The sequence below is a fragment of the Camelus bactrianus genome, chromosome 26, assembly GCF_048773025.1.
Source record: "Camelus bactrianus isolate YW-2024 breed Bactrian camel chromosome 26, ASM4877302v1, whole genome shotgun sequence".
NCBI lineage: Eukaryota > Metazoa > Chordata > Mammalia > Artiodactyla > Camelidae > Camelus > Camelus bactrianus.
The window spans coordinates 31,234,207-31,261,466 of NC_133564.1; the positions used below are offsets into that span (position 1 = coordinate 31,234,207).

Here is a 27,260-nt window from a genome sequence, read left to right on the forward strand (position 1 = left end):
CTTTTTAGATAATGAATAAACTGTACTTTTCAGTGTTTCTGAGGATTTTTGTACACATACTTTAACTTTCTATTTTATGTAGAATTAATATTGTATCACTTCACAAAAAGTGCAAGAACCTTACATTTCCACTCTTTGTAGTATAGTTCTCAATTTTATTTAATCTGTATAGGTGTAGAGACAAAGAGGGATTTTATAAAGATAACATAGGCAATTTACCAATAAGATACAACAATTATTTATGTACCTAACAACAGAGCCTCAAAAGTACATGAGGCAAAAACTGACGGAATTGAATGAGAAATGGAAAATTCAACTATAATAACTGGAGACTTCAATATCCTACTTTCAATATGGATAAAAAAACTAGGCAAAAGATCAACAATGACAAATTGATGACTTGAATAACAGTGTCAACCAAGTAAACCTAAGAGACATTTGCAGAACACTTCACTCATAAGGAGTGGAGTACACATTGTCCTCAAGGGCACATGGAGCATTCTCTAGAATAGACCACATGTTTGTTGAATGTTCAAAGTGGTCTTATTCATAATAGTCAAAATGTGGAAATAGCTCAAATGTCCATCAATTGCTGAATGAATAAACAAAAGGTGATCTATATGATGGAAGATGATCGAGCAATAAAAAAGAGTGATACACACTACAATACAGACGGACCTTAAAAACATTACACTAAGTAAGAAACTTAGACACAACAGGTACATTGTGTATTTATTTACACAAAGTGTTCAGAATAGGCAAGTTCACGGGGACAGAATGTGCATCAGTGGTTGCCAGGGGCTGTGGCAAGGGGAGAATGGGGAATAACTGCTGATGGTCCGGGGCTTTGTCGGGGTGATGACACATTCTAAAGTTGATTGTGTTCATGGTTACGCAACTTCATGAATCTACTAAAAACCACTGAATTGTATACTTGAAAATGGTGAATTAAATAGCCTGTGAATTCAATCTCAATTTTTAAAAAGAGAAATTAAAAAGAATCATAATGCATTAAAAAACTTTTTAAAGAAAACCTGTTATGCTAATCTACATATTTATTATGCCTGGTGATTTTCATTCCTTCCTGACGATCTGATTTTCCATCTGGTATTTCCGTACAGCCCGACGAACTTCTGGAGTGCTTCTTGCAGTAGGTCTGCTGGCAACAAACTCTTTAGCTTTTGTTTCTTTGAAAATGTCTTTATTACCTTTATTTTTGAAGAATATTTTCACTGGTTGACACGTTTGTTTGTTTATTGTTTTCCTTCCAGGACTTTGAGGAGTTCCCCAGATTTCTGGATTTGACTTTTGCTTCAATGAGAAATCAGCTACAATTCATACTGTTGTTGCTCTACGTAATGTGTAGTTTTTCTTTGGCTGATTTTAAGATGTTTCTCATTATCTCTTGTTTTCAGCAGTTTGACTATGGTGTACATAGTGATTCAAGATACAGTTTTCTTCATCTTCATCCGACTTAGGGTTCATGAGCTTCTTAAATATGTAAATTTGTTTCTTTCACATATGTTAGACTTTTTGATAGTGTCCATGCACTATTGTGGTATTTTAATTTTAAAAATATTTTTCCCCTGTGTTCTTCAGATTAGGCAATTTTTATTGATACAACTTTAAGTTTGCTGACTAATCAAACCCAGCTGGTGTTATAAACACATCCAGTGAATTTTTTGATTTTGAATATTTTGTTTTTCAGATCTAAAATTCACACTTGGTTGTTTTTGTTTCTCTTGCTGATTAGATTTTTCTATTTCCTAACTCATTATGACTATATTTTCCTTTATGTCCTCAAGCACGTCCATTAGTTGGATCATCTCAGTGTTAGTCTGCATTGATTGCTTTTTCTCTTGAGTATTGGTCACATTTTCCTGTATCTTCCTAGGCATGTATGTTAACTTAATATTTTACCTGGACATTATAAAATGATACATCATGTAAACTCTGGGTTCTGTTATATTCCCTCAAAGAGTACTGATTTTTAAAGCAGGCAGAGAACTTAACTGAACTCAAACTCTCCCCAACTGAGTGTGTGTTGGAGGTGGGGATGGGGGTAGCAGCTAAAATTTCTGCCCAGTACTATTAGCTTTTGCTAGGCTATTTGGAGTTGGCCTCACAGATGTGCTGTTTAGGTGTCAGGTACAAGTTTAGGCAAAGTATAATCACAGAATTAGAGGCTTCCATTCTATGGTTTTTTTCTTCTTGAATTTTCCCCCCATTTTCTGGTGCCATTGTCCCTCAGAACTCTCTCCTCTAGTTCTTCAAATCAGTAAGACTATGGGTTTTTATCTGGGTCTTAGCCAATTAGCTTGGTGTTAACTGGGGTCATCCTTGAGGAAAAAAGCCATAAAAATTGGGAAATTCACTCAATGTTATTTCCTTCTTTCAAGTATTCACTGCCCTCAAGTTCCTGCCTATTTCTGAATGCTCTTCATTGCCTTCAAGTACATGACTTTTGAATTTTGTCCAGGGTTTACAGTCATTATTAGTGGGAGAGCTGGTCTGGTAACAGTTACTCCACTAGTAGTAGAGGTGGACCCCCAAGGTTGGGTGTAATAATAGTGAATTCCATTCAAATAGTAAGCACACTTGGAGAAAATAAGAGACAATTAGAAGCCATACACACACACACACACACACACACACACAATCAGTAATCGTGTGTGTGTGTGTGTGTGTGCACGCGCGCGTGTGTGTGTATGTGTGTGCTGCGGGGCTCAATGACCACTGACTCCACTGAAGAACTTTTATGTCTGAGGGCCAAAAATCAGAAACTTACAGATGTGTACGTGAAACTGGGAGAAGGCTGTGGAATAGAGATGAGATGAGGGATGAGTAAGAAGGTGAAGTTGGCATTGACCCTTGGGGGTTGCCAGCAAGTCTCAGATGTGAGGGGAGTGAGTCAGTGGAGCACCAGAGTTCCACCTGTGTTGGTTTGCTTAGGGCTGCAAGTCAAGATATAGTTTGTTCAGACTCAGGCCAAATAGTAATCAAAAGCTATTTGCTAAGACCACATACCTGAATCACGTCCTTGCTTCTGGACTGCAGAATCCCATGGGTGATCAAAAAGAATGGAGATGGCAATAAAATAAAACTCTTCTTCATGGGTCCAAAGTTCATCAATAAAACTGGGTTTGAATGATCTAATATACCAAATCCTACTCTATAGGGTCTGCTCTCCACACCCCAAGCACATGAACTTATTATAAAGTGGTCCTTTGTGGTTCTGACTAACTCAGTGGAAACTAGATGGGAGAAGATGCTAAAAAAAAAGACATGGTGGATGACCCAACCCAACACCTCCATTTTATAAGAGGGGAAACTGGGGCCCGGAGAGGTGAAATGACTCTTCAAGATTTCCCAGCAACTTAGCAGCAGAGACAGGACTTAACTTCTGACTCGAAGTCCACTCTACCAAAACTTACCGAGTAACCAGGACTTTCTGAAACCACAGCTCCCCCCAAAGAGGGTGCAAACTGAGCAATAGATGTCACTATGTAGCGGCGTGAGAAATCAAGACTCTTATTTACAAAACAGCAGTGCTTGAAAACTCATTTGAAATCGTTTAACAGTTTGCCAGCTGGTCTGCGAAAAGCTATGCTGCCACTTCACTGGCCCATTAGCTATTTCAGTAAATGCATCATTTATTTGTCATACTTTGCAAAAATAGACTCCAAATTCAAGTTACTGCATCTTTTTGTTGTTGTTGTTCATTACTCAGGCCTCAGAACCCACTTAGCTAATGGAGGCATCATACACACCTTCCAAATAAAAGATCTGTTTTGGTAAATAACGATTCCATTGGCGGCACCCACCAACCTCCATATCTCTAAAGAAATCTTCAATTTTATTCTCGTGTATTTTAAGTCAAAGTGGTTTTCCCAAGATTTGGGGCAAAAATTTCCCATTTCTTACAGTAAAGACCTGTAAATCATTTGGGGATTGTAAACAACACATCCTTTAAATAATATGAAAATGCTTGCACTTCCTACTAGCATGAAAATTTCCTGCAGGCAAGGACCATGCCTTATTCATGATTGCATCTCAGCATCGAGCAGGATAATATATAACATGAGAATCACCTAGTAAGTATGACTAGTGGATGAATAAATGAAGAGATCTTTCTTTCAGGTGACTCCATCCTAGCAAAGCATCCATCGGACTGAATTTCTCCATTTTCACATAAGCAGTTTCAAGCCTGGGCATATAGCCATGTAAAGGCCCCAGATACAATTTACCAGGATGCCAGCTGCTTCCTCCCTTACCTCAACCTCAACTGTAAAAAAAATCCCCAATTTTCTTGGGGGAAACGTGTGCCTGAGACAATAACTGTCAGCAGCAGAATCTGCTTAAAAAATAGATCGAAAGTGTAGAATGGACTATCCCCTTGGTCTGTGTATGCGTGTGTGTGTGTGCTTTTTTTTCCCCTCTCCATATCACTATGCCTTTATATACACAAGACACACCAGGGATCTTCTGGTAAAAAGCTTTCCACAATATTTCACTTGCCAGAGCAAACACCATGCTGTGGACTTCTGGAAGACGGGAGAATGTCTTCTTTTATCTTCCAGGACAATGGCATCTTTGTGTTCCAGGGTTTATTATGATGCCTGTTACATGGAAGTGCTCAGTAAATTTCAGTCAAATGAGACAGTGAAAAAAACATCAGTAGGTAGGTTCTGCTTGGAGTAAACCTGACATTTGTTTGGATACCTTCATCTCAGTTCACAATCGACTTTATAGAATCCCATCTACTGCAGAAAATTAGGTCTAGCTGTAGCAGCTTAAAAAAAAAAAAAAAAGACACCCATGATTACTTTTTTGCATGGAGTTAAAGCTATAATTTTAGAAACAAAGGAAATAGTTTCCTATTTGTTAAAAGACAGGGTTCTCCTGATTCTGCATCTTTTCGCAAGCGTCCTTTATTTTGTTCAATGACAAAGGCCAACAAACAAAGCCCACAGCTATTTAAGACCCAGCATGGCAGATACGGGTTCCTAAAACCTTAGGAAAACACTGTGCTGAGCTCTTGCAAAATACTATCATGGTTCTTGAGCTTAAACTAAACAATAGAGATCTTCAATCAATACCAAGCAAGGGCCTTAGAGCACTGGGGAAGGAAAGTCAGCAGCTTCACATTGTATTGTCGGCTTCCTGGGTGTGGCCAAAATTGGCATCTGAAGAACGCTTAAGTGACCCGGATTTTTAGTGGATGCATTTTCATGTTGCCTTTGCTTTTTTCTTGGTCAACACCTCAAAACCAAGAACACTGGGGTTCCATGTATCCCATTTAGGACTTCCCAATGTATTATCCTGCTCTGAAATTAGAAGCCCTAGTTGGTTTCCAGTTCTCTGCTTGATGAATTTGCCCACCATGCATAAATGGAGGCAGGATGATTCCATTTCAAAAAGCCAGGCTCATCTTCTCTGGAACCTAGTCAGTGAAGATGAAGCATTAACCAGGCTTCCTCTGACAAGTGTTCCACCCACCGGCATCATGAATAACAATAATGGACAAAAAGCTGTCTCGGCTGAAGAAAGAATGGCCCTGATGTAAACAGACAACTGTGAAAGTTCATTAACTGCATTTCTTGTTGGATTTGAGAGTGAGCAGAAATTTAACTTATTACTCCTATTACTCATTAAATTTATAGTTGCCCCACTCGTGTTCCCAAGGCCTGGTCTTTGCAAATTCTCATGCTCAACCTCCTTTTCGTTTTGCTAAGGGGGAGAGTCTGCTGAGCCATGTGAAGAGAAGTACGTGTATCTTTCACGTGTCCCCTTTCTCCCCTCCCCCCGCTGGACCTCAGTCCCCTCCAGGCTTTTCACATGGACTCTGCATCAATTCTGTCCAGTTTCCTGGCCTCTGAATCCCCGACTCCAATCCATCACCCAGTAATCCCCCTAAAGCACTGATGACACCGATCATCTCTCTACTCAAAAAAAAAAAAAAAAAAAGTCAGTGGCTTTCAAATAAAGCTCAGCTTAGCCTAACATGCTGGGATATTTATTGTTTGCTTCTAATCTGTCTTCTCGGCTTTAGCTCACTTACACCTCTAACCCCACCCAACTTGATTGCTAACCATGCTCACGCTTCCGTCTCTCCACGACTTTGGTCCTGCTGCTCTAAAGAACCTGTTTACCAGTTTCCACGTGTCCTGATGCTAACTCCAAGTTAGAAGTCATTTTTTCCTCTATTCGCAATTCCCAAAGCATCATGCTGGGATGGCTTTTGAGCTCCTTTTTTTCCCCTCCATGTTTTGTGTTCTATTTATTTCAATAAAGGTATTATCTTGCTTGCCCGTCACTGCTCCTCTCCAGACTTTAAACCCTTTGAGGTTAGAGGATGAGTCACAGATATTTTAATATTCCGTATAACTTCACTTGGTACATCACAGGTACTTAGTAAGTGTGAAGGAAGGAAGGAAGGAAGGAAGGAAGGAAGGAAGGAAGGAAGGAAGGAAGGAAGGAAGGAAGGGAGTATGATCTCTTCTATGTCACCCTATTTTCCAACTCCAATAATATGAACACCAGCCGTTTAAGCAGTTTAATTATCTAACCCAAAATGTGGGCTCTGGAGATCAGAGTGAGTCTAGATGCAACAGCTGAGGTGTCAAAACACATTAAAAATAATAATGCAAAAATAACCAGGTGTAATCGAAGCTGAGCATCTTCTCCTGGCACCTCTTCCCCTAACAATCAATTTAGAATTGTGTCCTATAATTATCACATCTGCTTCAGGGTCCTATTTTCTGCTGCTTCTCAACTAGATAAAATATATACAGCCTTCAGAGATCAAAAATATTTGTATAAGGAATGAACTAATGCTTGTGTTTTAATCATAAAAATTACACCTTTTTTGAGAAATTTTTGAGCAATTTTTTTTTTATCAAGTATGCAGCCCTGGGAAATGTTTGATCATCTGTTTGAGACCCGTGATTCTGAGTGCACCGGAGAAGTTGGAGAAGGTGGGGGCTGCGGTCTTTCGGTTGGTTAACAGGAGTGAGACCACTGAAATCTCAGGCATCCAGGCAGGATCTACCATCAGCAGTATATTGTTTTGGATATTGTGGGTGATACAGAAAAGATGTGAGCCCTGCCCTCAAGAAACTTTGCCAAGCCAAGTCTTTGCCAAGACTGGGTTGAAAGTATCAGGACAGGTAACACCAAATGCCCAGCACTGGGATTCACGCTCCAGTGAAGGTTCTGGCAGCCTCTGGGTATACAGCATGGACGGTCAAGAGTAAATCCAAGACTCAGCCTCTACTTGGAAGGGACAGCTGTCAAGGGGCCCTGGAGGACCAACTGTCCACCCGATTCTGTTGAATTCCCATCCAATTTATTTCTCCTTTTGTTCCCTTTACTGATCTCCCCACTGCTGCTACTTTCTTTAGTTCAAGCAGCATAATTTCTCACTAGATGAAATCAGTAGCCTCCCAGTAAATCTCCCTGCCTCCCTTCCAGTTCCCCTTCTAATCCAGCCTCCATGTTGCTGTCTGTAGAGATCTCTTTCAAAAATACAAATATCAACATGTAACTTTCCTGCCAAAAAAATCTTTCAATTACTCCCTATAGTCTTCAGGGTTAAGTGGAATATTCAGCTCCCATTCTGATCTGACAATTTCTCCGGCAGCTTCTCCCATGATCCCTCCAAACCTGGCCTTCAACCCCAGCCATTCCATACAGCTCCTCCAGGGGGCGCTGCTGCTATCCTGGTTCCCATGCCTTTGCCTCAGCTGTGCCCTCAGCCTGCAGTGTGGTCCTACCCAGCTGCTGGACTTGCATATCTTCCAGTTGCCCTTCAAGGTCTGGGAGTTCCATCTCTCCATTCATATGGGTCTTTTACCTGCCCGGTTAGACAAGAATTAATCTGTGGCCAGAATCCTCTGTTCTGAAATGAAGTCTTCATAGGGTATTTGGTACGTCCATTTTCCTGTGAGTAAACACTCAGCATGCCTAGATGCACCCAATACGTTTTCTTCTAATACCCCTGCTCTCCTGCAAAAGCCAACATGCTGTTCCCAAGCTTGGTTTCCTCCTCAACTCAATGACTGTCAAGAGATTTCTGGTCTCCCACCCCCCACCAACACTATTAAAGACACCTAGATCAGTTGTTCGTGACCTTCATACTAAAGGAATTCCCAGTGTTTGTTTCTTTGTTTTTTAGCCCTGAAAACAATGCATGAATGAGGCACCTCTTACCAGGAAGTGTTGCTCCCCTACCAACCTACTAGTGGTTTGAGAAACATGACCTTGGGCAAAGGAAGCAGGTACAGGGTTCATTCACAGGAGTCACAGGAACAGGAGCCATTCTTGGGTAGAGGGAGGAGCTGGTGACCCCGAACGGAAATGAGCTAAGCCCGGAAGTCAAGAGAAGGTGGAGGATTTGGATTCACAAGGAAGAGGAGATACAAACACCTGTGTGCACTTAGATTAATCACAGCTTCTTACAAGGACCTATTAGGATCTACGCGGTGTGACCTTCTCTCAGCCTAACCTCACTTTTGAGCCCTCTCCTCTCATTAGCATCGGGACCTCTGCCCCCAACTCGAAGGGGCCAAGTGACGTCCCCACGCGGGGCCCTTTGCCCCTGCCAGCACCTCTGCTTGAAGCAGCAAGTGCTTCATGTATGGATCCATCTCCTTCTTCAGGTGGATTCAAATTCAAAGCTGTGGTTCAAAATGTCAGCTTCTCTGAAAGGCTGTCACGAACCATCCCATGTAAAAGAAACTGCTCCCCATTAGCACTTGTCACAGGTTAAACACACTTAGCAAGCTCGCTGCCTGTCTTCTTCCTGAGTTCAGAACCTTCTCTTATTCACCGTAGCATCTCCAGCACTCGATGCCTGGTACCAAATAGGAATTCAATATTGGCAGAATGAAGGGGGAAGTGAATGAATAAATAAACGAAGGAGTCATGGAGGACTTAAAAAAGTAACCCCTAACAAGTTTCCTGTTTCTAAAATCCTGACTTCAAGTCACCTGATCAGAACTGCTATTTCTTTCATCTCACAGGGAGATCGGGAGCTAAGTATTAGGCTGTTGTCGCCAAACAATTTCGTCCCCAAATCTTTGGAATCCTGCAAGCCACATACTAACGGAGAAGGCTTGTTGGATAAAGAAAGGATGGCTTAACACTCATAGGGAGATTCACCAGCAACCTGTAGCTGGGAACGTGTGCCCTGCCATGGGTTCCAGCCACACCATGCATCCAGTCTTCGACAGAGGACTTCAGACAAACTATTTTCTGTTGACCAGGTTCTCGTGAAAATAGGCAGAAATCTCTGTTCGATTTTGATTTTTTTTTAAAAAAATCCTTGACCTGATTTGTTTACTGCATGTATTAATTCCACCTGCGGATGGGATGTTTTTCATCTCCAAAGTCTACATGGGTGTGACAGCCTGGTGTTTGTCATATAGGCAGCTGTCCACCTGCATTCGGACTGACTGTGGCGGTTTTCAAAGTCCATGTGTTCCCTGATAATCCTTTCTTCAAGGGTAGAGTTTAATTCCTTACCAATCCTCGAATAGAGACCTGCTCTATAAAAAGAAGGGGTCTAATTCATGATGTCTGATGTCCTTTCCAGCACTAAAAATTATGATGCACAGAAACATTAAATTTTCAAATGAGCTCTTTTGCTCTGTCTTTAGATGAGAATTATACCAGGTTAGTCTAATTTCCTCTGAAACAATGAAATAACTGTGCATTTCCTCACCTAAAGCTTTTAAAGGAATAAATAATAACGGTCCACAAAATGAATATTCTATTTTCACCTAGTTATCATTTTATAATTTAGACTCTCACTGTTTCAAAATAAGAAACTGTCTTGTGTCTGTGTTTTATGCTAGCCCAAAGAAATTTAAACTATAAAGAAAACCTTTGAAGTACTTTCTGATCATTGAATTTTATAATTCTGTAATTCAATAACTTCCTTTGTTTTCTACATTGGACCCCATATTCAGAAGAGGTAACCATTTTTCTTATTAAATTAGAACTTGGAAGTAGAGACAGATAGCATCTATTTTCTGCAACAAATAACACTAACCTTGAGTTAGTAACCAGGTTATGCATATTAATAACTATTTAGGCTAATCCCATTTAAAATCCCTTGTTTATCTACAAGGATAATTTCTTTTTTTAACAATTTGATCTGCCGCTTGAAGCAAAGGAAGGCCAGAGTGCTAACACAGTTCTGTGGAGGTTCTGATGACTAAATAGTGTGGATATCAAGAAAATACAAAAGGTGTAAGCTTTTTTTGTGCTATTAAATTACATACAAATAATAGGAAGTTGCGTGTAGGTCAGAGAAATTGAGGTCAATGTATAAAAATCAACTGCATTTTCTGTATATCAGTAACAAACACAGAAAAATGAAATTGCAAAAATATAATTTACACTAGTCTTAAAAAGCACAAAATACTTAAGGATAAATGTAACAAATAATGTGTGAAATCTTTACAATGAAAACTACAGAACATTGCTGATAGAACATAAAGAAACACAAGTAAACAGCGAGATACAGGACATGCACGGATTATAACACTCAATATTGTGAGTAGTTTAAATAAATCTCCCCAAATTGATCTACAGATTTAGATTCCATTCAATACTCCAACAAACTTTCTATGTAGAGATTGACAAGCTGATTGTAAAATTTATACAGAAATGAAAAAAAGATTTAGAACAGCCAAACAATCTTGAGAAGGAAGAACAACACTGGGTAACTTGCACTCCCTGATGTCAGAACTTCTCTAATACTGAAAAAAAAAAATAGATACCTCATGGTACTGGCATAAAGAGAGACAAATAAATCAACGAAACACAATATATTATATAGAAACAGACTCACACACTATCAGTAGATTTTCACTAGAGGCACCTAGAAAATCTAATGAGGAAAAGAAAATAATTTCAATAAATTTTATGTAGTAACTGGGCAACTATATGAAAACAAAGTGAATTGCAACCCCTACCTCACACCATACACAGAAGTGAATTTGAGATACATCATAATCTTAGATGTAAAAGCAAAAACAATGAAACGTATAGAAGAGAATACACAAGAATATCTTTGATCATGAGTGCAGGCAAAAATCTTCTAGATGGGACACAAAAAGCAATGATTATAAAAGAAAAAGGATAAATTAGACTTCCATAGTTTAATAGTCTGCTTCCCAGATATTGTTCAAGAAAATGAAGAGCCAAGTCACAGACTAGGAGAAAATATTCACAATGCATCTATCTGACAAAGGATTTATATTGATACTACATGAAAACCTTCTACTTACCACTCAATTAAAAAAAGGCAAACAACCAAATTTAAAAAGAAATAAAGACATGAACAGATACTTCACAGGGAAGATATACGAATGACCAATAAATATATTTAAAAAGTACTTGACATCATCAGTCAACAAGGAAATGCAAATTAAAGTCATAATGAAATACTCTTCTATACCCACTAGAATGGCTAACATTTCAAAGACTGATAAAAACAAGTATTGGTGAAGATATGGAATTCACACATGTTACTTTAGAGCACGCAAAATAATGCAGCTACTCTGGGAAACATTCTGGCAGTTTCTCATACAATTAAAAACACACCCAGTGTATGACCCAGCAAGTCTACTCCAAGGTGTTTAACAGGAGAAGTAAAACATCTTTCAACAGCAACAGCAGAAACAATATTAATGAATGGATAAGCACAAGAAAAATCAAGAGGGGAACGGGCAGACAAACTCCGGAATTTTGGTGGAGTGGAGACCCACTCGGTGGCAAAGGGCAAGGGGAACACTCTGCTTTATATACAACAAATGGATACATTTCAAAACCCACGTGAGAAGCTAGACACAGAAAAATATACTTCCTGCTGGTGTTTCTGTGAAGCTTTAGAAAAGGCAGAGCTAATATATGGTGAAAAATAAGAAAAGTTGTTCCCTGGAATGGAGGTTACGATCGACTGGGGAGGGGCACGTGGGAATTATGTCATGATAGGAAAGTTCTGGATCTCCATAGGAGTGCGGGTTCCCCAGGTGTTTGCATCATCGAAACTCACTGAACTGTAACACTTAATATATCTGCATTTCACCATATGGAAAATACACACCACTTTTTTTCATTAGAAGAAAAAATCATAAATCAGTCCTTGTAAAATGATTCAAGTAGGATCCTTTTAGAAATGAAAATGACTGTCATGCTAAAAATGTAGGTGATTTTTACCTACATTTTAGGTGATTTTTTACATTTTGCTTCCTCCATTTATTCATTCATTCAGCAAGTATTGAGTGCCTCCCTCTGTGTCCCGCACTGCCCTAGGTGTTTTTGAACACATCAGTGGGCAAAACAAACACAGAGGCCTGCTTCCCAGTTACTAACAATCTACAGAGGGTGTAGGGAAAAAAGATAAAATCGAGAAAACCATAATAAACCGGTAAACGATGTAGTGTTTTAAAAGATGACGTGCTAGGAAAGAGAGAAAGCTGTGACTCGGCCATATCATGCTCCAGCTGCTTGACACCATTTTTTTTAAACAGTTATGAATATGTCTGTATTTACTGATTAGCAGTCTTGCCTTTATTAATTGATCGGGCATTAGAAGTGTTCTAGAAATAGGTTGTCTGTACGCGTGCGTGCACTTTAAAACATGCCGGGTTATCCTCATGGCTTTATTCCTCAAGCTTCTGCAATATTTAATGCCTGAATAAATGTCTATCCAGACGTCACCTAGAGTGGGTGAAAAGGTTGGTTTCAAGGGCATGGTGTTCAATGCTAATCGCATCTCATGTGCTACTGAGTCACAGTCGCATTGAGTTATCAAGTCAAAGAGCAGCCCTTTTTGTCTTCCGCATAAAAGACAAGCCCTCAGACGTTACAGAAGGCAGACGCCCAAGTCATTAAGATGAGTTGTACATAAAAGATGCAGCACTGATCATTCAAAACGGGCAAGAAGAGCATGTTCTAGGAATAATTCTTCCGCAAGTCATAATATCTGGCACAAAACATAAATAAAGCCCTATTTTTCTCCCTCGGTGCCTGCTGTGGAGAAATCACTGAGCTGACTTGTTATCTGCCCGTAACAGCCAGTCGTGGAGAGGCCTTCAGCTAGAAAACACTCCTCCTGTATTTTTTAACAAGACATAGACTGAAAACACGAGAAATGCCCCAACAAACAGCACGAGGACCAACAATTCCAAAACATCTGCAGTGAGATTATACTACGTACTGAAACAGTAAATTCTGTGTTGTTTTTCTAGAACTAGAAAACCTACACAAAAAATAAAGTTTTTTTTTAATTTTTGCTCCTGTTTGTTGTTTTTAATCTTGGAAAAATCAGTTTCTCATTAAGCTTCACAGATGCCCTAAGGGATCTCTGATTTTAAATCTATGCTGGACAATAGGATTCTTCCACGAGAACGTGTTCATTATGTTTTCCTATTTTTGCCTGTGCATATACGATGATTCTGCTCACATGGGATGACTTCTCACCCACTCACATGCCCACCCTCATTTCTAAATCCAACTCAAGCCCCTCCCTTGGTGAGGCTTCCCCAACCAACGTAATCAAATTGCTTATGTACCAAAACACTCATTCAAGAAGATGCTCAAAGATAAAGAAGGAGGAAAAAAATCTGGTTCGTGCATGAGCGGCTTTGATCTGAAAAGTAGCCAATAAAAATATGGCAGTAACAAATACTTGGGAAGAAAGGAGATTCCGAAAGTTAGTTTTCTGTTCATTACCTTGTTCTTCTATTCCTTCTGGACGAGCCTAGAATTTTCCTTAGTTAGCCCAAGAATAAGAAGAATCATCCCAATTTGTGAAAACACAGTTCCTTCTCTGAAAGCCTGGTCCAGTGGCAGAAAGCAGAAAAGCATCTCTTACCTCGGAGCTCCCCCGTATCCAGAGTTGTCCCGAGCTGTTCTAATAAAGCAACCCTTGCCGCGTTCTTTTTGTGTTTCTTGCCATCGTAATGCTGCTGGGCCATCAGAGGATTGTTAAACCAGGCAGCACAGAGCCCACAGTATCGGTCTGAGTCTCTTCTTTGATAGGGAGATGAGACCACTGGAGCCGCGTCCACCCTCGGAGGTTTAAGTGCGCCCAGAGGTGTTGCTGGCAAGGACGACAACCAGACAGAACCAGGTTAGTCCCTTACTGAGTGCACGGGTCCCCAGTATCAGAAGATGGAAGAGTCTCATGGGCATTCTAGAGCTCAGAAACCCAAAAGTTTACCTAGACCGGGAGAATGATCTTTGTCAGCCCTCATGTCTGACGTTGGGCTCCAACTAAAAATTCCTAAATACTATGATCAGAGTTTGCAGTTTTTTATGGTTACATTTGATAGTTCAGGAAACCATCCTTTAGGAGGAAAGAAAGGTTATAAAAAATAAACGTTTGGGAGGAGGGGATAGCTCAGTGGTAGAGTGTATGCTTAGCATGCATGAAGTCCTGGGTTCAATCCCCAGTACCTCTGTTAAGGAAAAAAAAAAGAAAAAGATAAACCAAAGTAAATTCTTGGAGGTAAGAGAGTGATCTATGAATCAGACTGAAGCCAAAACTTGAAGTAAACATCAAACAATAATAACTTGAAAGATTCTGAATGAATGAATTAGACATGTGTGTGCTATAAATGGAAATAACTAATAAATAAAGGATTTGCCAAAGTGATGAAAGCAGGTTCAGTTGCATGGATTGTACCAATTGACGAAATCATGTTAATTTTATTGTCAGTTACTTTTGTTTATTGTGACAGGTTATTTTGAACCCCTACCAGCTAAAACTGATGTCGAAAGTACAATTTTTTTAAGAGACCAAAAAGACAAAACACTACAGAGCAGATGTTGCTTATCTAAACTGAACAGACATGCTATCACTATTTTGAGATTGCACAGCCTCAGTGATTAACACATTCCATTGTGAGCTTACAGTTATTTTGGGTCCAAGACGGAAAAAAAAAAAAAAAGACTCTAACTTGGAGGAGTTTACTAACAGGAAATAAAAATAACTTTTTAAATGCATTACAACATACAAGTTGCTTTCATCCTTCTAATAACTATGACTCAGGTCATTGTCCCGTTTCTCAGATGATGGACTTCAAGGATGCCAAATGCTCTACCAAAGGTAAGATAACTAATTATGGTAAAGGTAGGATGCCAAACCAATTCCTTAACTTCCAAGACCAACATTCCTTTTAATACCCCTAAGAACTATTTACATACCTTTTAGTAAGCAAAGGGATTTTTACCCCTAGACCTCAGTCATTTTTGTATTTTATATAGGATTTATTTTAATTTTAGAAAACAATATGCTGATCTAAATCCTTTGGAGAGTGAAAAAAATTAAAATTCTCACATGGCCCATTAGTCATAAAGCACTATAATAATGCCTTCTGTTTTCTCCCTGCCTCTGTGATGTGGAGTTCAGCTGGCAAAACCTTGAGAATGAGAGTCATTCCAAGGAAAATCTGAGATCTGGAACCTCCATAGCAAATTAATGAACCACCTACTCAACTCCCCAAGCTTTCAAGTAATTTTTATGTGGACTCTTATATTTTTAGATTAAATAACTTATATACCTACAGCCAACATAATACTCAACAGTGAAAAGTTGAAAACCTTCCTGCTAAATTCAGGAACAAGACAAGGTTGCCCACTCTTGCTGCTTCTATTTAACATATAGTAACGGAAGTATTCTATAGTATTGAAAGTCCTAGCCACAGCAATCAGACAAGATAAGTAAAATGAAATGTGTCAAAATTGTTAAGGGAAGAGGTAAAACTGTCATTATTTGAAGATGACATGATACTCAAATGGAGAACCCCACCCAAAAACTATTAGAATAAATCAATTCAGAAGGTTGTAGGATACAAAATTAATATACAGCAATCTTTTGGGTTGCTATACATTACTAATGAAATATCAAAAAGAGAAAGTAAAAAAAAAAAAAACTTTGCTTAAAATCATATCAAAAATGAAAATAACATACCTAGGAGTAATTAACCAAGGGGGTGAAGGACCTATACACTGAAAACTATAAAACATTTATGAAGGAAACTGAAGACGATCAAAGAAGTGGAAAGATATTCCATGCTCTTGGATTAAAAGAATCCACATTATTAAAATGTCCATACTAGCCAAAGCAATCTACAGATTTAATGCAATCTCTATCAAAATACCCAGGACATTTTTCACTGGACTAGAACAAATAATCCTAAAATTTATATGGAACCACAAAAGACCAAGAAGAGCCAAATCAATCCTGAGGGGGGAAAAAAAAAGAACTAAAAGAACCCTCTCAAACGTCAGACTATATTACAAAGCTACAGTAATCAAAATAGCATGGTATTAGCACAAAAAACAGACACAGATCAACGCAACAGAATAGAGAACCCAGAAATAACTCATACACCTATGGTCAATTACTCTACAACAAGTAAGACAAGAATATACAGTGGAGAAAAGACAGTCTCTTCAGCAAGTGGTGCTGGGAAAACTGGACAGCCACCTGTAAAACAATGCAGTTACAACATTCCTCACACCATATACAAAAATAAACTCAAATGGTTTAAAGAACTAAATGTTAGACCTGCAACCATAAAACTCCTAGAAGAGAACATAGGTGAAACATTCTTTGACATAAATCATACCAATGTTTTCTTGGGTCAGTCTCCCAAGGTAGAAGACATAAAAGCAAAAATAAACAAAAGGGACCTAATTAAATTTAAAAGCTTTTGCACAGCAAAGGAAACCATCAACAAAAGGAAATGGGAGAAAATATTTGCAAATGATATGACTAACAAGGGCTTAATTCCCAAAATGCACAAATAGTTCACACAACTCAATATCAAAACCCAAACAATCCAATCAAAAAATGGGCAGAATACTTGAATAGACATTTTTCCAAAGAAGATACGGCTAACAGGCACATGAAAAGAAGCTCAACCATGGTTAATTATTAGAAAAATGCATATCAAAACCACACTGAGGAATCACATCACACCCGTCAGAATAGCTATCCTCAAAAAGTCTACAAATGACAAAAGCTGGTGAGAATGTGGAGAAAAGGTAATCTCGTACACTATTGGTGGGATGTAAACTGGTGCAGCCACTATGGAAAACAGTATGGAGTTTCCTTTAAAAACAGAAAATAGAGTTACTGCATGATCCAGCAACCCCAATCCTGGGTATATTCAGAAAAAATGAAAACACTAAATCAAAAAGATACACGTACCCCCATGTTCACAGCAGTGTATTTACAATAGCCAAAACATGGAAGCAACCCGAGGCCCATCAACAGATGTGGTACATATATGAAGATACCTCACTTATATGTAGAATCTAAAAACTAATAAAAATGAATCTTTATACAAAACAGAAGCAGACTCACAGATACAGAAAACTTGCGGTTAACAAATGGGGTGGGAGGGACAAATCAAGAGCATGGGATTAACAGATACAAAATACTAACCATAAAATAGATAAGCAACAAAGATTTACTGTATAGCACAGGGAATTAGACCCAATATCTTGTAATAACCCATCATGGAATGTAATTGGCAAAAATATTGACTCACTAGGCTGTACACCTGAAACTAACACAATATTGTAAATCAACTATACCTCAGTCAAAAATAAATAACTGATGTAGAAATAAATACTTGCAAAATGACACTTTAATTCAAGAAATGCCGGTACTATAGCAGTCTCTAGGAGTCTTTCCCTACCTATACAGAGATTTCATCAGAGAAGGTCTAGCTACCTCAGATGAAACCTAATGGTATTATTTCGACAGGGACGTAGAGAAACAGTAAGTCTCTTAAAAGCCTCATTGTGAGAGTTGGTAATACATCAAAATGTGACAAGAAAGCTCAAACGGGGGCCGTGAAATCCTAACAGCCACCCAGTTTCATTCTGCTGTGACTCAGAAATGCTAATAAAAGCTACAAGTATGCAGTTGATCTGTAATGTGAAAGAACTTCTATTCACTTTTCTGAAGGAAATTGGATCTTGCTTCCAAAGTTTCCTGCATCTTTATCAATTTCTGAGGATTTATAGCCACCTATAGTTTCTGATAGAAATGGAAAACATATCAAATGTTTGCAGTCTGAATGGAGGCGCACTCCTGAAGCATAATTTACTTTTCTCGAAACTGGGCCCTAAGAAAACATTTCAGAGTTGATTTTATCAATTGATACCTTACCCACCACATTCTGGCAGGAGCGATGCACAATACAGAATATCCATCAAAGGAGATAATCTTATCTTGCACATAAGAGAGTAGCTGGATGCTGCATCTGCATTGTAACTTCTTCTTTGTAATAATTCTACCATCTTGGATACAGCCCCAAAGTTTAATTTTTCTCATGTGTCTGTTTTCAACTGCCTTCACCAATCTAAACCCAGTTTATAGCCCCGATAAAGGCAACAAAGGTAGTAGCAAGAAGGGAATGGAAACAGCTTTGAACCAAAACTGGAAGCCAAAGCTGGACTGGACGCCACCACCACTGAGCTGTGTGAACTTCGGCAAACCTCTGATGCCTCTGACTTCCACCAGGTTATCTCTATGCATTTCAGAGTACAAATTACACATCTCATTCTGGAAATGCTACTGTCAAACAGGAAGCCATTTACTCTGACTCATTTTTCACAGCATCCAAACCCTCAGCCCAGCTTCTGGCATAGTACCAAACATCCCAGTCTGCCTGGGACTGCGAGAGGGCCCCCAGGACGTGGGGTTTTCAGAGCTAAAACAGGGAAACTTCAGGACAAACTGGGATGAGCTGGTCTCCCTAGCTTCTGGGGTCAGATCTGATTTGCCATCCCACTGGAGAAAGGAATTAGGGAAAAGTTTGGAAATAATTTCTCAGGAGATCAGAGCACATTTTCTTTCAACTAAGCAGACAGGATCCCCTGCCAGATCTCACGGGTTTACTTGTGAGTTCACGAAGTGGATATACATATATATTATGGTTGAGTACTTCTCAACCATTAAAAAAGAATGAAATTTCGCCATTTGCAGCAACATGGATGGGTTTAGAGGGCATTATGCTGAATGAAATAAGTCAGATAGAGAAAGGCAAATATTGTACAGTATCACTTACACGTGGAATCTAAAAAATACAACCAACCAGTGAATATAACAAGAAAAGAAGCAGATTCACAGATACAGAATAAAATTAGTGGTGATGCGTGGGGAGAGGGAAAGGGGAGGGACAGTACAGAAATGGGGGAGTGGGAGGTACAAGCTATTGGGTGTAAGACAAACTCAAGGATGTATTGTACCACACTGGGAATATAGCCAAAAATGTGTAATGACTGTAAATGAAAAGTAACCTTTAAAAATTGCATAAAAATTTTAAAATAAAATAAAATACAGTCCATGATACATTTTTTTTAAAAGTAGGTGGTTTTCTCACCTAAAGGTTCTTATCCCCAATATTAATTTTCAAGTTTTTTTTTTTTTTTTGGTATTATGCAGTTTATTCTATTATGTCTGCTCCATGTATTATTTTTTTAATTTAAATTGCCCCCAAATCCAGTTTGACCAATGGGCCATCTTGAAGGTCAGGGAGATAAATCAACCAGCATAGTGCCCCTAATTAATAAGCAGCAAAGGAAACAGGAAAGACCAGATCTTCTGACTCAATTGAGGACCAGCACCATATTTCAATGTCAACCAGTCTCCAGTGATGCCAAGCAATAGGTCAAAGAAACAAACAGATTAACTGCACAGCCAGAACACATTTCGTAGCTTTAACACGTGTTCTCGGTAGGGATTATTTGGAAATAGGCATTTTCTCTAAAATCATTTTTTTTTTTCTGATTTCCAGTCCCAATGATAAACTGCCTTTCTTTTCTTCTCTCTCTCTTTTTTCCCATCCTAAATCAAATTAATGGTAGCAGGAATTCTTCGGCAAGTATCACTGTTTTTTTTGGGTTTTTTTGGTTTTTTGTTTGTTTTTTGCAAATGCTGTTGACAGTTAAATTTGGCTGGACAGAGTGCCTGGCTGAGGAGGCGGCTGTCTGGACACATTGACAGCTCGGCCTCCAGACAGTCCAGCCTCTTCTGCAGGTAAATGTCTCAACTCAGTACAAACCGTGTCAAGCTGGGGCTCAAAATGTAGATTTCCTCTGTGCCTCTCGCCGAGGACAGTGCCTCTGGTACAGCTGGGAAATGCCCAACGAACATGTGATGAATAAATGATGAAAAGTGCTAGTAAATTTCAGTTAATATCAACTCGGGGGATTTTCATATTTTAATAAATGGCTCATGAGAGCTAAATTTTAAATATTTGATGGTTTCATTAAACTTATGTTATAAGCTTAAAAATAAGTTAGATGTTCACAAGTGGGGATGGATTAAGTAAACTGTGAATCTCTATACTCTGAAATACCTTGCAGCAATCAAAACGATGTTCTAGAAAAAATATTCAGTGACCTGGAGAAGTGATCAGGATATAATACAAACTAAAAGATGAAGGTTATATGTAGAGTGTAAACCAACTTACTTATTAAATTATACACAGAGACGTATAAAACTGTATATAAACACTAAAAGGCTATAAATAAAAATCATAGCAATGGTTATGTTAAGTTGAGGATCATGGGTGATTTGTTTTATAGTCATGAATGTATATTCTTTGATGCAGGGTAAAAACATGTGGGTTTTTCATCCTATATAGAGACCACATTCCATGCTCACTTGTTTTAGTGCAAAGTCTAGAAACACTGCTTAGGGGAACTTTGGTGCCACAACCAGGTCTTAAATTAAATCTCATAAGATTTTATTTGCAGTGATTTATTTATTAATTTTAGGGGGTGGTGAATAGGTTGGGAGAGCTTGCTCAGTCAGAAAACGATGTTAAAGCCCCAGCTTCTATTTCTCCAAAAGATACAAGGAAACTCCTCCCCCACTGTATAGCGGATCTCGAAATAGCCCTAATGTTTAGAAAAAATGAAATATCTCTCTTCCTCCTCATCTGATATGTTTGCAAGGGAATTCTGCCATTCAATAAACTGCAAAATAGAAAAATCCACAAGCTATTTTTTCGATGCCATGAAGGAAATTAAGGAACATTATAAAACATCTCATGTTCCAAAGTATGTGCCATTAAACACTTCCTGAGAATAAACAAAGATGGGGATGACTTATCGGAACCATCATTCCAATTCAATTTTGCATCAACGGTCTAAGTATAATCAGCCTATTAGTGGGAATTGCTTCCTCGCCTACAATGCGTTCATATATCATCAGTCTTCATTAATATAGTATTCATAGATCATTGATTTTCATTAATATAGAATAATTCCCTCTAGTTCAGTCACTGATTAGGTTCTAAACATCTTCAGTATGCCTGTTTTCTGCAGAATCCGAATCTTTGAAAATAAGCCATTAAGGAGAACTTTAGAGGAGACAAAAGTCCTCCTCTAACTTTCTCATGTTGTTTGAAAAAAGAACCCTAAGGCTGTGACACTGAACATTCTTCTCTGCATTGAAAACAGGAGGATAAAATGTACGTTCCATGAGGTCATGATCTTTTATCTGTTTCGTCCTCTGATGCATCCCAGGTGCCCAGAATCAGAGTGTGTTAAATCCACGTTCATGGAATGAGGAGAACAGTTTCTTCTCCATAAAGCTCTTTAAGTAGAAGAAGGAATTATGGTTTTGTAATGGAGCAGGACCCGATTGTCACCATCAGTGACCATCTGACGCCTGTAATGGTGTTTGTAACTGCTTGACTGTACCGTGGTTTAAAGGGTTTTTCTCATGCTCTTGCTGATCAGGTTTGGACTGGAGAGGAGGGGGGCTTGGGTGGTCCGCCCAGCTTTCTGGTGGTGCTGCCTGGGGGGATCATGCTCAGTGCCCTGCTTTTGCCCAGTGCCCTCCTCTTGACTCTGACACCTCAAAAACAGCAGTTGGGTGTTTTGTGCATCTTGTTCATAACTCACCCCAATTGTGCACGTCTGCAGTTATTTTCAGCCCTTTATGGTTTCCTTCCATTCTGTTGTTCCAGGTGCAGGTCTCAGCCTGCAGCAAGAGGTGCCAAGCTTCCGCCTGCCTAAAAGGCTAGAAGCATTTATCAACCTGACTTTAAACTTCACAAGTTTTCTCTGGAGCATTTTCCCACAAACCCCCTTCCTAAGCACTCTTTATTCTAGGTATAAGAATATTAAGAGTCCCAAAGCTGGGGGTGAACTTCATGCCCAGCAGAGGGAAGGAGACTGCTTCATCTGCAAAAATAAGGACAACTCTGCACCAATTACTTTAGGACATTCTGCTGGGATGGTGTGATAGCATCCTCTCTGTCCAGATTGATCTCAAAAAACCCTGCTGTATCGTGGGTACAATACACTCAGGGCATTAGGTCTTCAAACACTATTCAGTTAAGGTGCTTTACTCCCTCTGAGTTCAGTCTCATAATCTTCGGTTATAGCTACAGTTCCCAAACTCTGAGAAGAGGTGCCCTGGGAGGATACACTGAACATACAGGAGAGTCCATAAGATATTTTAAAATCCCAGGAAAGCACAGAGAATCTGTCAGACCCATAGGGACCACTCTCTCCAGGCAGCTCACAGTTTCAACGTGAGATGCTACAATCCTTTCAATGAGTTCATATTCCTGCGAAGCTGGGTATTTTGGAGGCTGCCGCGTGCCTCCAATCCATCTAGCCAATCAGTGAGGGACAGGAAATAAAGTTGGCAAAGTTCAATCTAATTCTGAGATTTAAGAAGTTATGCAGTGCCCAACAGGCAAACACATCCATCAGTCTGTGTGGTTATTTAAAGATAAAAGTACAAAATTAAGACGTCTTTTAATATATGTGTATTACTTTTCAGATGGCTGCTAAGTCATTAGGATATGAATACTCATTAAGTTGTTTGGACACGAAGTATTATGACATCATCCTACCAGATTCTTGGCTTATCGCTTGAGCAAGAATCAATGAACCTGCCTATTGGGCACTGCTAGAAGTGCCTCTCTTCACAAACCTCAGACAAGAGGCAGAGCCGGCGTGCCTGGAAGGGACTTGTTAACTACTGCCACCCCCCAGCAGGTGCCCTCCAGAAAGTGGTGATCAGGAGGGAGTGCCCGGACCACCATCGGTATTGTGAGGGGGGAGGGGTGCAGATGAGTGGACACCTGGGGACCCATGCTGGCCCCTGCCCTTTTCATTCCACCATCATTCCCCTAGCCTCACCTAATCCATACTCCACACTCAGGGTGGGAATGATTCACTCATCCAGCAGCATCAGCTATTCAGCCAGGGAGCCGGCTCCCTGGATCGCTTCTTACATCCTATGAATATTCATAGAGGATTTAGAGATGAGAAAGTGATCAGCACCCGAAGCACAGCGGAGCACAGGCTAAGTTTAGCAGAAGGCAGAGAGAGAGGGTGGCCTTTTGGCCTGGGCTGGAAGGAAGCTGAAACCCTACAAGTACCTTTAAGGAAGTCGGTGCTGATACTGTGCCTTGGATAGAAAGTGTGCATCTATCTACAAGTCCCTTCTCCGCCCTCACCAGCATCTCCTCCTCGCAAAAGGGCTCTCTGGGTTTCTCCATTTAACCTCAGTTTTGAGTTACCTTAAGCACATATCCCAAACAGTAACATAGACCTTAATGACCCAGAGTTGCAGGTTATGAAAATTGCCTCTGCTTGGCATTTAAAACCATGAATGTTAGCTATGCATATATTTGGCATGTATCTATTTGGTAAGTCCCAATAATCTAGAAATAAAGTACTTCATATTAACTGCCACTTGGAAACAGCTAAATCTGATGGTTTGGTGCTCTTGGGAGTCAGCTCTACAAAACCTCAAAGCAACTCAAGAACGTCTGGAGGCAAGCCTGGGACACAGGAAGGGCTGTTTTGCTCCGTCACCTGAGGTACTCCCCAATGCTTGGATCAGGAGAATCCAGCTATCAAAGGCTGAAGCAGGAAGTTTCTCCAGCCCTAAAGAGTTTAAAGACCATGACCTTATACCACTGCCTCTCATACTGAGCAATGAGGTTGGTGGGCAGAGAAAGACTGCTGGTAAGGATGAGGCTTTAAGCTAGAGAAGACTTTGAAGATACATGTTAAGAAAATAATTGGGCAGTTCAGTCCTGGGGAAAGGGCAGCCGACCCAGAGCCTGACTTGCTGAGATGTTATCACCCACAATCATTCATTTAACGACGGCTTTGACCACAAATTGCACACTTCATTGCCAGGCAGACACAGCCAAAAGGGAATGCATGAGCGAGAACAGAAATGATCTTGACTGAAGAACTTTTAGGACGAGAGGGCCATTTACAGCCAATGAGGGTGAAGCTGTTTAACACTCGCTACCCTGAGTGTGGATCACAGACCAACAGCATCGACATCGCCCGGCAGTTTATTGGAGATGCAGATCCTCGGGTCCAACCCTGGACCACTGGATGACAATCAGCATTTATGAGAGCATCAGGTGACTCAAATGCAAATTAAAATCTGGAGGGCACTGAATCAGGGGTAAGTGGTTCTCATCCCCGGCTGAGGATTAGAATTCCGTGGGAGGGGCTGAACGCTTAAGGACTCTGGCCACACCCCAGGCCAATTAAATCAGAATCCCTTGGCTCAGCGCTGAGGAACAGTAGGTTTTAAAGTTTTGCAGCTACTTCTGCTGTGCATCCAGGGTTGGGAACCATCGGACTGCAGGGACACTATCTGGCATGGAGCCCCGTTCACCTCGACCCGACCAATCACCTGTGATCTCCTGTTCTATTCATTCAGTTATAACCGGCGCCATGTTCCCACCAGCGCTACAGCATCACGTGGCCCTCATGGAATGAAAATATCTTTAATTTCACAGAACCACATTATCATGTTGCATTAATTTGACAGAAGTCTATGCACTTTCTTTTTAAAAAAATCAAAAGAAGCAGTGGGAATAGGAAAAATGACATGGTTTTGAAAAGAAATCAAACTGTAACTCAGGATGGAGTTTTTAATTATACAATAAAATGGGGCTAATGGTTCAATCTCATCATACCCTTGCTGTGAGGATTCGAAGTAGCTGCTTGGTAAATGTCAGTTGCCAAGCGTTCTGGCCACAGAGAAAGCCAAGACTGGAATGCACATCTCCTGACTCCTGCTCCAGTTTTTTTCAGTGCCCCACGCTGATTTTGTTTCTGCCAAGGTTGTGCGGAGGCCGGTCCAGCAAAGACCAGACCGTGATGAGCAGGGGGAAGGGCAGAGTTGGGTAAGAGTGAGTCATAAAACTATTGAGTGGTGGTCAAGTGTTCACGAAGCTTGTCACAAGTTTCCAGTTACTAGAGCAGACAGTGTGTGCCATTGGATAACAGGAAGTCTGTATAAGAGCCAGAGAGATGGCTTAAGGAAGAGAGGTGTGTGAGTAATGGTTAAAGGATTTGAAATGGCTTGGCCAGAAGGAGGGAGACTGAAGTATGATTTAATAACTCGTGAGACACGTAGAGGATTATGGCATTTGGACAGATGGCCAGCTGTTTTTCCAAAGCTGCTAAAAAGGGCAAACAGACTGAGTCTGGAACAGTTGGCCTCTGGAAGAGAGGCAGCTTAAGGGATCTCATGCCTGATGGGAAGCACGCTTACTGGGCCCAGGATGGGTACCTGAGGGAGGTTTGTAGAGTGGGAGCTTTATTAATACCCAGTGGCAGGGGGAGAGCATTTAAATCACACAAGATGATGGAACTTAGAATTAAATGGAATATTACTTGAAATAGATTGATGGATAAGATGCTAAGTCCAGATTCTGTGAATCCCTGTATATAACTCATTCTACATCTTAGTCTCTGGATGAACTATCACATTTTTTTCAAAAAGCAAAATTCTTAAATAATAAATCATCAGGATTAATTAATCAGATATACGGACATCTTTCTTTCTGACTTATTTTGACTTATTTGACTTATATGAAAATAACCTCCCCTTTGTGTTAAAAAAAAGATCAACAAAAACATTGCCAGGGTTAGTTTTTGCCTCCTTGCCTGTCAGCATTCTTGATATGTTAGTTTTACTAACTGAAAATGCAAGTCCAGGTATTAATATTTCACCTGCGCTGTTGACCGAAAAGGAAAACGAAGATGCTAATCATTAGCACTTTGTATTAATCAAGATGTAATTACAGTGAGAATTCATGAGTTAGCCTCTAACCTCAGTTACGTGATCACGACAGGTGGTCCAGAGCAGCAGTCATGCCTTGCAGTGACTGAGGGCTCTTGGCTTCCAAAGACCTTCATCTCTTTGAGTTTTGAGAGTTGCACTTGGAACTCCCAGGTCGTATCTCTAGCCAGTATCACTAGTTGTAAGAATGACTGCAATTCATGATGTCTCCAAGTGGCCAAAAGCCTCTTGAAAACCTGGATGGATTTATTTACAATTAAAGTCATAGCCGAGTGTCTGCTCAACAGACCACTGAAGACAGTCACTTAGCAGGAAGTCCTGCACGAGAGAAACAGCTTTTCTGGAGGCTGAGAGGAGAGGAAGAAAACATGAAATTCCATCTTTCTGTTTTCTGATGGGGAACGTTGCTTGGTGTCTATGTCAGGTGACAATTCATAGAGTGGAATCACCTGTCGAAAAATTGTCTCTTTTGCTCTAGACTCACTTCCGGAAAATGAAAGGTGCCTTTCTATCCCATTACTGCATGAGAGCTAAGCCTTGAGTTCTGGCTTTCCCCACCCCCGGGAGACAAGGAACACAGACACTGATTCCGGGCTGTCTGAGAGGCAACGGGATCTGAGGGCCAGAGGGGTGTGTCTGATGTCAGGAAACGAACTGCTACTTAGGGACCAGGAAAAAAGAAGGTTGACAGATGGATAGAGGCCTGCATGTCCAAGGTGACAGGACCACGCCCAGGACTGTCCATAATGGGACCATGGCCTTCACTTTCATGGCACAGAGGAGATGGGACCATCAAGGAAAGTCATGGACCTGGAGGAATAGGTCAGGCTGCACAGGAAGGAAGGTGAGTGAGACCCACCTCTGAGGAAGCCCTCGGTCTCCACCTTGAGTCCGTGAAAACCAGGACCCAACAGCACCCACCCTGCAGCAGTCAGAAAGTAGCCAGAACCCACCACGCTGAGGGTACCCATGTGCCCTTAGGCCCTCGTGTGGCCCTACAGAGGGACAGAGGACCCCAGAGAATGACCAACACTGGCCTTCTCACCAGGCTTTAAGGCTAGAGGACAGTAGTCATTTAAATTGATTTTTTAATAATAAAGAAATATAATATTTACTGCATTTAAGTGCTATTCAG

At 40.2% G+C, this 27,260-nt stretch overlaps 1 protein-coding gene across 5 annotated transcripts in view; it reads right to left on the reverse strand.

Annotated features, from left to right (window-relative positions):
* Window positions 1-27,260, reverse strand: part of ZMAT4 (zinc finger matrin-type 4) — a 420,999-nt gene that overhangs the window by 222,028 nt on the left and 171,711 nt on the right. For 3 of the 5 annotated variants that reach the window (XR_012502427.1, XR_012502428.1, XM_010957984.3), the window contains exon 5: window positions 13,889-14,116. The exons of the other annotated variants lie outside the window; for them this stretch is intronic. Coding sequence is in view for 1 of the 3 variants with exons in the window: in XM_010957984.3 (XP_010956286.1) it covers window positions 13,889-14,116 (228 nt within the window). In the remaining 2 variants the exon portion in view is untranslated. The remainder of the gene's footprint in view (window positions 1-13,888; window positions 14,117-27,260) is intronic. 5 annotated transcript variants of the gene reach the window in all.